Genomic DNA, 10,535 nt, shown 5'->3' with positions numbered 1-10,535 from the left:
GTTGAGCCCGGCTCGTCACATAACCCCTTCCAGGGCGATGTTGAATAGTAGGCAGGAAAGTCCATCACCTTGTCGTAGTCCCCGTCGAGATTCGAATGAACTGGATAGTTCACTCGAAATCCTTACGCTGTTCTGCACACCGTCCATCGTTGCTCTTATCAGTCTGGTAAGCTTCCCGGAAAAGCTGTTCTCGTCCATGATTTTCCATAGCTCTGTGCGGTCTATACTGTCGTATGCCGCCTTGAAATTGATAAACAAGTGGTGCGTTGGGACCTGGTATTCACGGAATTTCTGGAGGATTTGCCGTACGGTGAAGATCTGGCCCGTTGTCCACCGGCCGTTGATGAAACTGGCTCGGTCATTTCCCACGAACTTATTTACTTTAGGTGAAAGACGACGGAAGACGATCTGGGATACCACTCTGTAGGCGGCATTCAAAATGGTGATCGCTCGAAAGTTCTCACACAATAACTTGTCGCCTTTCTTGTGGATGGGACAGATTATCCCTCCCTTCCACTCCTCCGGTAGCTGTTCTGTTTCCCAGATCTTGTCTACTAAATGGTGCAGACAGGTGGCCAACTTTTCCAGGCCCATCTTGATGAGTTCTGCTGCGTTCCCGTCCTCTGCTGCGCCAACATAGTGATATCTTCGCTGCCTTGATCCCCTGTGTCTACATTCTCTTCGCCATTCAGGTGCTCGTCGAAGTGCTGCTTCCACCTTTCGATCACCTCACGTTTGTCCATCAGGAGGCTCCCGTCCTTATTCCTGCAGATTTCGGCTTGCGGCACGTAGCCTTTGGGGGATGCGTTTAGCTTCTGGTAGAACTTACGTGTTTCCTGTGAACGGCACAGCAGTTCAATTTCCTCGCACTCCACTTCTTCCAGGCGGCGCTTTTTCTCCCGGAAGAGACGGGTCTGCTGCTTGCGCTTCTGTTTATAACGTTCCACGTTCTGTCGAGTCCCTTGCTGCAGCATTACCGCCCTCGCTGCGTTCTTCTCCTCCAAAACCGTTCTGCTCTCCTCGTCGAACCATTCGTTCCGTCGATTCCGTTCCACGTACCCGATGGTGCTCTTGGCTGCGGCGTTGATGGCTGCTTTGACTGTACTCCAGCAGTCCTCTAGAGGGGGCTCATCGAGCTCGCCCTCGTCTGGCAACGCGGCCTCGAGATTCTGCGCGTATGCTGAGGCGGGATATGGTTGTTTCAGTCGCTCTAGGTTGTACCGTGGCGGTCGCCGGTACCGTACATTGTTGATGACGGAGAGTTTTGGGCGCAGTTTGACCATCACCAGATAGTGGTCGGAGTCGATGTTGGCGCCACGATAGGTCCTGACGTCGATAATGTCGGAGAAGTGCCGTCCGTCAATCAGAACGTGGTCGATTTGAGATTCCGTCGGCTGTGGTGATCTCCAGGTGTAACTATAAGGGAGGCTGTGTTGGAAAAAGGTGCTAAAAATGGCCATATTTCTGGAGGTGACGAAATCAATGAGTCGTAGGCCGTTTTCGTTCGTCTGCTGGTGGGCGCTGAACTTTCCAATCGTCGGTCTGAATTCCTCCTCCTCCTCGAGCTGCGCGTAAAATGCGTCTTTGTCATCATCAGTACTTCCGGAGTGTGGGCTGTGCACGTTTATCATGCTGAAGTTGAAGAATCGGCCCTTGATCCTCAACCTGCACATTCATTCGTCGATCGGCCACCAACCGATCACGCGCCTCTGCATGTCGCCCATCACTATAAAAGCTGTTGCCAGCTCACGTGTGTTGTCGCAACTCTGGTAGATGGTATGATTACCTCTAAACGTTCGCATCGTGGATCCTGTCCAACACACCTCCTGCAGCGCTACGATTTCGAACCCGCGGTCCTTCAGTATATCGGCGAGTATGCGGGTGCTCCCGATGAAGTTGAGAGATCTACAGTTCCACGTACCGAGCTTCCAATCGCAAGTCCGTTTTCGTCGCTGTGGTCGTCGCCATCGGTATCGGTTCGCATTCTTCTCTTGTTGATTTTTCGGTGCTAGTCTTTTCACGGCTGGCTCGCTGGGCCTGACACCAACCCACTAACCCAGGGAGCTGGGCTTATCTTCCCAGAACGAAATAGCTAGGCTCAAGCGCCAGTCTTCGCCGGGGGTGGTGGTTTTAATGGGCGCCCAGGAGATAATATTTTACCTGAGCTTTTTCCCCCAAGCTACCGAAAGTGCAAAGTGAATAACATGAAAATCTCCTTTTGGTTCATTAGAAATGAAAACGGAACGACATCAGCAGTTGTTCTAGACTATTTTAATTTTTCGAAAGTTTCGGTACATTTGTGATAGGGTTTCTAAATTATATACATTTTACTTATCATCATGTCATCCTCTTTCTTAATTTACTATATGATTAAACTGTTTTGGGTAATTTGTTAGGTTTTAAAACAAGGAACAACGTTTTTTCCTGTGTTTGTTATCATTTCATGTGCATGCATATCTCAAATCCAGTTGTGGAATAAAACAGCAATGATACAGTCAAAGTTAGTCATAAATTGTTAACTAGTCCTGTTCGGACCACCGGGGCTGAACGGTACGGTGTAGATTCTCCGACGTTTGATTGTATTATATAAGAAAGGAGATATGTCAATCTACATGACAATGGTAGCTTAGAAGATATGAAAAGACTGAAATCGTGCTGGTGCAAATGCAGATGTGATTTATGATTGCGAAATTTGGTACTGAATTATTGCGGAGGTTTAGTGAATTTTTGGCACTTATTTGTGATTTGCTGATACTAAGTAGAGTGCAGTGAGTAGAAAATGTATGAAGATTTATTATGGGATGTTTCACGAATTTATATTATCCAGATTAGGCATTACGACAAACATTCATTGGGCGGTACAACCAGACACCCTTTTTCATTGTTTCCTTAAGTTGTAATCTTATGATTTTCGGCAACGCAGTCTTTATTGAATTAAACGAAATTTAAGCTATCTGCCCGACGTTTCGACACTGGATGGTGTCATTTTCAGGGGGTACTGTAATTTAATGTTTGTTTGTACATTTATGTGTTAATTTTTAGTTGCTATGACTTACAATATTCGTTTCGTTATATGTCCAATGTTTAGTCCAAGGTTGCAACCATTCATTTGCAAAGATTTACATTCATTTGCTATTATCTCAGTTCAGAAGCATGCTATCGAAAAACAATGTCTGGATGAATTCAACCTTGTAGTTTTATCTGAAAGCTTGCCGAATAACATTGGGGTCGCACACGCATTCCAAAGTCGTGAGCGGTCTGTGAAGGCAACTTTCTACAGCGTGAATGAAATTTACATTCACCGCGTGGAGAGTTGCCTTCACAGCTCGCTCACGACTTTGGTATACGTTTGCGACCCCAATATTATTCGGCAAACTTTCAGATAAAACTACAAGGTTAAATTCATCCATACATTGTTTTTCGATAGCATGCTTCTGAACTGAGATAATAGCAAATGAATGTAAATCTTTGCAAATGAATGGTCGCAACCTTGGTTTAGTCTAACGGTAACTGTCGTGGTTGTTGGTTTTAGGTACATACTGTGAATTTTAAATTTGTTATGCTATGAAACAGTTGTAAAATATTTAACAAAACTACCTTTCTGAACTCAAACTGTAAAAATTATTCTTTTTTCTCGCACAACTTGTATCGGCAATGGCGCAATTTGACTATCTTTCCGTTTGTCTTATGGATGGTCAACGTGCCCTATCGGTGATATTGAGTCCCTCTCATGAATGTTATTATCTCTCCTAGTCGTTTTTCGTTCGTTATTGCTCTTTATGTCGTGCAACACTGCTGCGTATGTTGTGCTGAGTTTGTCTATATCTGTTCTCTTATTGACTGTGTGGTCTGTGTTGGTGATGTGACACATTTCTAAAAACGGGAGTGTGGATTTCTTATAACTATGGTCAACAATCTGTGTGTGTTCTAAGTCAAATCGGTGATCTTGTTCTATACAATGTTGTATTAGTGCTGTCGTAGTTTCTATGAGTGATGCTTTAGCTATTTCTGTGTTAGTGTTGTTATCATTTTTCAGTTTTTCCAATTTGTTTATATTCGCTCGGTGTCCAGTTAATCTTCTCCGTAGAGTGTTTGAGGTCATACCAATATAACAACTTGCGCAATCATTGCATGGTATTTTGTAAATAATGTTACTAACGTCGTCTTTGTTTACGGGGTGTTTTACATGTGTGTGGAGGTTTTTAATTACGCGATTCTGTTTTGTTGCAATGGCAATGTTTGGATAATCTTTAGCTAAAATTTTGGTGATTCGTTGTGAAAGCGCGGGTACATATGGTATTGCTCTGTACATCTTAACATTATTGGTTATTTCAGGTGTTTCTGCTGCTGGATTATCGGTGCACGAAGGATTGGTGACGGTGTCGCTATAGGTGTGATCTTTTGCGGATGATGACGTTTGGTGGACATTGTGATCGATGATAGTGGATCTATTCGGTTGTGGACGGGACATCCCCGGTTGTTGCTGTATCTGATTGACATCATTTGGTTGGAGTTGTTGTGCTACGGGTTGTGATTGGGATGTGGGCTTGGCTGGCATAACGGCATGCGGTGTGGGAGGCTGGCGAGATGATATGGGCTCGGCTGGCAGAATGTCTGGCAGGGGTATGGGTGTGGCTGGCAGAATGGCTGGCGGGGTGGGGTGCTGGTGGAATGTTGCGGGCTCGGCTGGCAGAATGGCTGGCGGGGGTGTGGGTATGGCTGGCAGAATGGCTGGCTGGGTAGGAGGATGGAGGGATGGTCGGCTTTGGGTATCGGTGATTTCGATCAGTGTGGGTGGTTGTCGTTTGTTCCCATACAGGTTCAGTAATCGATTGATGATTTGTTTGGGATAGTCGTTCAGTTGGAGCTGTCGGTGGATGATTTCCGATATTTCTCTGGTGGATTTGTTGCGTGTAAGGTACCATACTCGGTGGATAAATACTTCTGCTTCGAAGGGCAATACTATAAGCAGATATTCGGAACAGCTATGGGTAGCCCACTATCGCCCATTGCTGCAGATATTGTGCTGGATGCGGTCATTGCTCAGGCTATGAACTCTCTGCCGTTTGAGATTACAATATTTAGAAAATACGTGGACGATATATTCATGGCGATACCACGGAACACTGAGCAACAAGTACTGCAAGCGTTCAACGACGTCGAGCCGAGAATTCAGTTCACCATCGAAACTGAGAAGGAGTAAAAACTGGCATTCCTCGATTTGACGGTTATCAGAAAATCCGACCAAACCCTGACTACGGAGTGGTATGCTAAACCGATAGCCTCGGGCGCATGCTCAACTACAGGTCATATCATCAGTCCAAGCACAAGATAAATGTTGCCAAAAACTTTATCCACCGAGTATGGTACCTTACACGCAACAAATCCACCAGAGAAATATCGGAAATCATCCACCGACAGCTCCAACTGAACGACTATCCCAAACAAATCATCAATCGATTACTGAACCTGTATGGGAACAAACGACAACCACCCACACTGATCGAAATCACCGATACCCAAAGCCGACCATCCCTCCATCCTCCTACCCAGCCAGCCATTCTGCCAGCCATACCCACACCCCCGCCAGCCATTCTGCCAGCCGAGCCCGCAACATTCCACCAGCACCCCACCCCGCCAGCCATTCTGCCAGCCACACCCATACCCCTGCCAGACATTCTGCCAGCCGAGCCCATATCATCTCGCCAGCCTCCCACACCGCATGCCGTTATGCCAGCCAAGCCCACATCCCAATCACAACCCGTAGCACAACAACTCCAACCAAATGATGTCAATCAGATACAGCAACAACCGGGGATGTCCCGTCCACAACCGAATAGATCCACTATCATCGATCACAATGTCCACCAAACGTCATCATCCGCAAAAGATCACACCTATAGCGACACCGTCACCAATCCTTCGTGCACCGATAATCCAGCAGCAGAAACACCTGAAATAACCAATAATGTTAAGATGTACAGAGCAATACCATATGTACCCGCGCTTTCACAACGAATCACCAAAATTTTAGCTAAAGATTATCCAAACATTGCCATTGCAACAAAACAGAATCGCGTAATTAAAAACCTCCACACACATGTAAAACACCCCGTAAACAAAGACGACGTTAGTAACATTATTTACAAAATACCATGCAATGATTGCGCAAGTTGTTATATTGGTATGACCTCAAACACTCTACGGAGAAGATTAACTGGACACCGAGCGAATATAAACAAATTGGAAAAACTGAAAAATGATAACAACACTAACACAGAAATAGCTAAAGCATCACTCATAGAAACTACGACAGCACTAATACAACATTGTATAGAACAAGATCACCGATTTGACTTAGAACACACACAGATTGTTGACCATAGTTATAAGAAATCCACACTCCCGTTTTTAGAAATGTGTCACATCACCAACACAGACCACACAGTCAATAAGAGAACAGATATAGACAAACTCAGCACAACATACGCAGCAGTGTTGCACGACATAAAGAGCAATAACGAACGAAAAACGACTAGGAGAGATAATAACATTCATGAGAGGGACTCAATATCACCGATAGGGCACGTTGACCATCCATAAGACAAACGGAAAGATAGTCAAATTGCGCCATTGCCGATACAAGTTGTGCGAGAAAAAAGAATAATTTTTACAGTTTGAGTTCAGAAAGGTAGTTTTGTTAAATATTTTACAACTGTTTCATAGCATAACAAATTTAAAATTCACAGTATGTACCTAAAACCAAAAACCACGACAGTTACCGTTAGACTAAACATTGGACATATAACGAAACGAATATTGTAAGTCATAGCAACTAAAAATTAACACATAAATGTACAAACAAACATTAAATTACAGTACCCCCTGAAGATGACACCAATCCAGTGTCGAAACGTCGGGCAGATAGCTTAAATTTCGTTTAATTCAATAAAGACTGCGTTGCCGAAAATCATAAGATTAAACCTTACAGTCGTTCGATCACCAGTTCACTTAAGTTGTAAGTTTCTTCTTAACATTAATTATTGAACTATTCTAATATGCAACACCCACAGTGGGATCTTTGATAGATATCGTTCCGAGCTCGTATAGTGGGATCGTCTGCAGAAGGAAAAACCAATGTAAGATGCTTGATACATAACCTAGAACATGCTAGAACACTAAATATATATACATTTTTTAGCTTTGAGCGAATCACCCTAAACCGCTTCAGGAAAGTTTTTCTACCTACACACGAGTCCGAACAAGTCCTATTCTGGTCTGAATTGTTTTCTTAAACGGTGAATAGCCGTTTAACAATAAATAACCACCAAAACTGCTTCAGACACTCATTTTCAGCCTATGCATTCGTCATCTTATTGTTTTTCGACTATTTATCACAACCTCACGAAACCTGTGGAGGCGCCTGTAGCGGAACTTTTTTCAAGGTCTTCGCCGCCACATGACTGACATCGCCTACGCATCTGGTTTCATTCCGAAACGCTGGCTAAAAAGGCTGCACGTAGAGGCAGCCCCCTTCTGGTGAACCTGAAAAGCTGCTACACACTTTTATGCAAAGTCAGTCAAACTCATTTCCTGTGCCGTTCTCCGTTCCGTCCCAAACCCGCCCATCCCTCTTTCACCGAGAACCGACGACGAAGGCAAAAGTCCATCTTCTCCGAGCAATGTGCCAACTCATAAATACACCTGGGCTTTGCTAGCTACTTCTTCTGCTGCTTCCACAAGCTGGTGCCACTTCATCCTTACTCGCTCCCACGTCTCCCCAACTCTCAAACTCCAAATGAAGAAAAAAGCCCCATCCCGGTGGCACCGGCCCCACCCGGCTACTGGTCGATGTCTGTGCGCTGAACTCTCCGGCCTCGACGAAAGCAAATCACTCGGAAAATATTTGCACATATGTAGATTTCAATGTTTGCCCCTCCACGTGTGTCAGCGCAGGGCTTCCGAGTCTAGCTCCTCTAGCCGGTGAGCGTGTTTGTGCATCATTCTTTGCGCTGCTGTATCGTTGAAACGAACACGAAGAAGTCTTCCACGTTTTCCGATGATACCGGAGCGAAGCTCAGAAAATGCTTCATTGGAATCCTTCCAGGTGAACGGAGAGGACTTGCCCCTGTCCTGCCCCATTCATTGTAGCATACGTGTGGAAAATGAGAAATTATTTGAAATTTTTAAGCTTACCCCCAATGTGGAGCTTCCTCTTCGCAACCTGTGCCAGAACAGGGGGATGAGTCGGCCAACGCCAGTTGAAACAAGAACCGAGTTCTGCTCCGGCCGGTCGGTGTGTCAGTTCTAGGTAGCTACCCCAAGCCATTCGATCGAGAGAAAGAGTTCTGCTGGCTGGCACACAGAAGTTTGACATTCGAATATGCCATAAAGGAATCATACTTGATTGCATGACTGCGTTTAATCACCGTATAATAAAGCAATTCATTTCTTTCTCTCTACGGGGGGTTCTGGTTGCGCTGAGCTACGTCTTCATCTTCGTCTAGGTACTCGTCATCGTCAGCGGATGGATAGACGAGTTGGTGGCATATGGTGGCTTCCTTTGCGATATATGCGATTTAGTTTCCATCCTTCTCTCATTTCCGGACGGTTACGCCTTCGGAGTGTGCAATTTGGAGTATTAGCTCGAGGCGAACTGATGACGTGTCTTCTTAGATGGGTTCGAGTATAACTTGAACGGAGAAATCGCGGCTGGAACGAGTTTTCGAAATCAATTTCCCCCAACTAGGGAACTAAATTAAGTTGATCGAACGCGAATATAAGCTTCAATCTTTTGAAAAATATTCCATGAAGCTATGGACTATTGACTTTGCATTATGATGTTCGCAGTATTCAACCTGCCACCTTTCAAACGTGGTCGTTTGGAAAATCAAAAACCTTCCTAAAACTTCGATCTAACTAAACAACCAAAATTTCCCCGTGATGTTATACAACATCAACTACGTTGATTATTACCAGACGCTTCCAGCCAAAGCTGGATACGCACCTAACGGTTCCCTCAAATTAAGCGTTAACTTGCATAGGTACGCCACAAATTGAAGTGAACACCGAACCTGTGCCCTCCCATCGACAATCATCCATCCAATCCACCCAACAGAAGCCAATATTAATAGTTTCCAATACTATTCAACCGCTCGCTCCCAAAGCAACCGGGGAATCCAAGCTGCGAAAATGTGCCGAACGCGCAGAACATTCAAACATGCCATCCGGTTGAACGCGCTTTCGAATCCTCATCAACTTTGAGAAAAATGCCAGCCGGACCACCGCACCGCATCACCCACGCGATGCGATGGCTGAAGCCATCCAAATCGCAAATCGCTCGGTGCCAGTGCCGGTGCTATATATGGTGGCAGAGAGTGTTACTTCTTCACCCGGGATCACGCCTTGCCGACCTCTGGACCTGGACATGACGGCACGGCGCGGTGGTGGCAGCGTGCGCGCCTTCTGTGCTTCTGAAATCCCGGGAGAGGATTTCAAAGGTGGACTTTCTGAACTACAAACGACAGCCGTTCCCGGTGTTACTCCCGGCCGGCGGTGGTGGTAGATGGGAAAGAGGTTGGTGTGCAGTGCACCTGCCGGAGCACAACCGAAGCCGGAAAACGGGAACGAGAACTTTTGAATAGTTTGGAAAGGATACAGTGAGGAATACGTGGGTGTGTGCGGATCATCGACATATCGATGCTGAACTACATATGACAACCCAGAGGGATAGGGTTGCCAGTTGGGTGAAGGAATATGTCAAGGTTACGTTTTGTCTTTCTCGTACACCGAAGTGTACTGAAAGGCTATATGTTTACTCAAAAAAACGTTTTTTTTTATGGAAGACTCGAAGGGTCAAGTCACATATACCAATCAACTCCATTCGACGAATTAAGGTGATGTCTGTGTGTATGTATATGTGTGTGTATGTATATGTGTGTGTATGGCTGTGTACAAAAAAAAGGTCACTCTCTTTTAAGGCACTTCCGATTGGCCGATTTTCTGGATTTTAGCACGAACCGAAATTTTACCGCATTGTTTGCTATTAAAAAAGGTTCGAATCGGTCAAGACGTTCCAGAGTTATGGTCATTTTAGTAATCCGGACCAGCACCGGTAGAACTGACCGTATATAAAACTGAACCAAGCCTCATCATGCGACACATCAAACTACAGCGATTTTTGTAACCTTTAGCATGGTTGGCGATTTTTGTGCGGGAATAAACACTGGAAACCATAAATTTCACGAAGATGGCTATACTTTCAAGATGGCGGTGTAATATTCAAGATGGCGGCTGTTCAATTGAATTTTAGGCTCCAAAACCATGCAATATGGGTATATTTGGGATGGGTAAGATGTCTGGAGACCAAAAATAACGACCAGAATATGACTGGAGTTCAAAAATGGCGACCAGAATATTCAAAATAGCTGTTTAAAATTCAATATGCCTGGTAAAAATTTAAGATGACAGCTGTTTAACGAATAATTAGGCAGCAAATGCATGCAATATTGGTATAACTGGTATGGGGAAGATGA

The 10,535-nt window shown here is 44.9% G+C and overlaps 2 protein-coding genes across 5 annotated transcripts in view; both read left to right on the top strand.

Annotated features, from left to right (window-relative positions):
• LOC109407762 (RNA-binding protein Musashi homolog Rbp6) overlaps window positions 1-10,535 on the top strand; it is a 1,431,211-nt gene that overhangs the window by 639,482 nt on the left and 781,194 nt on the right. The window lies entirely within an intron of this gene.
• Window positions 4,999-7,010, top strand: LOC134287418 (uncharacterized). Its single transcript, XM_062849211.1, has 2 exons — window positions 4,999-6,821; window positions 6,880-7,010. The coding sequence occupies exon 1, from the start codon at window positions 5,293-5,295 to the stop codon at window positions 6,601-6,603; it is 1,311 nt and encodes a 436-aa protein (XP_062705195.1). The 5' UTR covers window positions 4,999-5,292; the 3' UTR covers window positions 6,604-6,821; window positions 6,880-7,010.

The sequence above is a fragment of the Aedes albopictus genome, chromosome 2 (assembly GCF_035046485.1).
Source record: "Aedes albopictus strain Foshan chromosome 2, AalbF5, whole genome shotgun sequence".
Taxonomy (NCBI): Eukaryota; Metazoa; Arthropoda; class Insecta; order Diptera; family Culicidae; genus Aedes; species Aedes albopictus.
The sequence above is the reverse complement of the archived record's forward strand: the minus strand, read 5'-3'. Positions and strand labels throughout refer to the sequence as shown.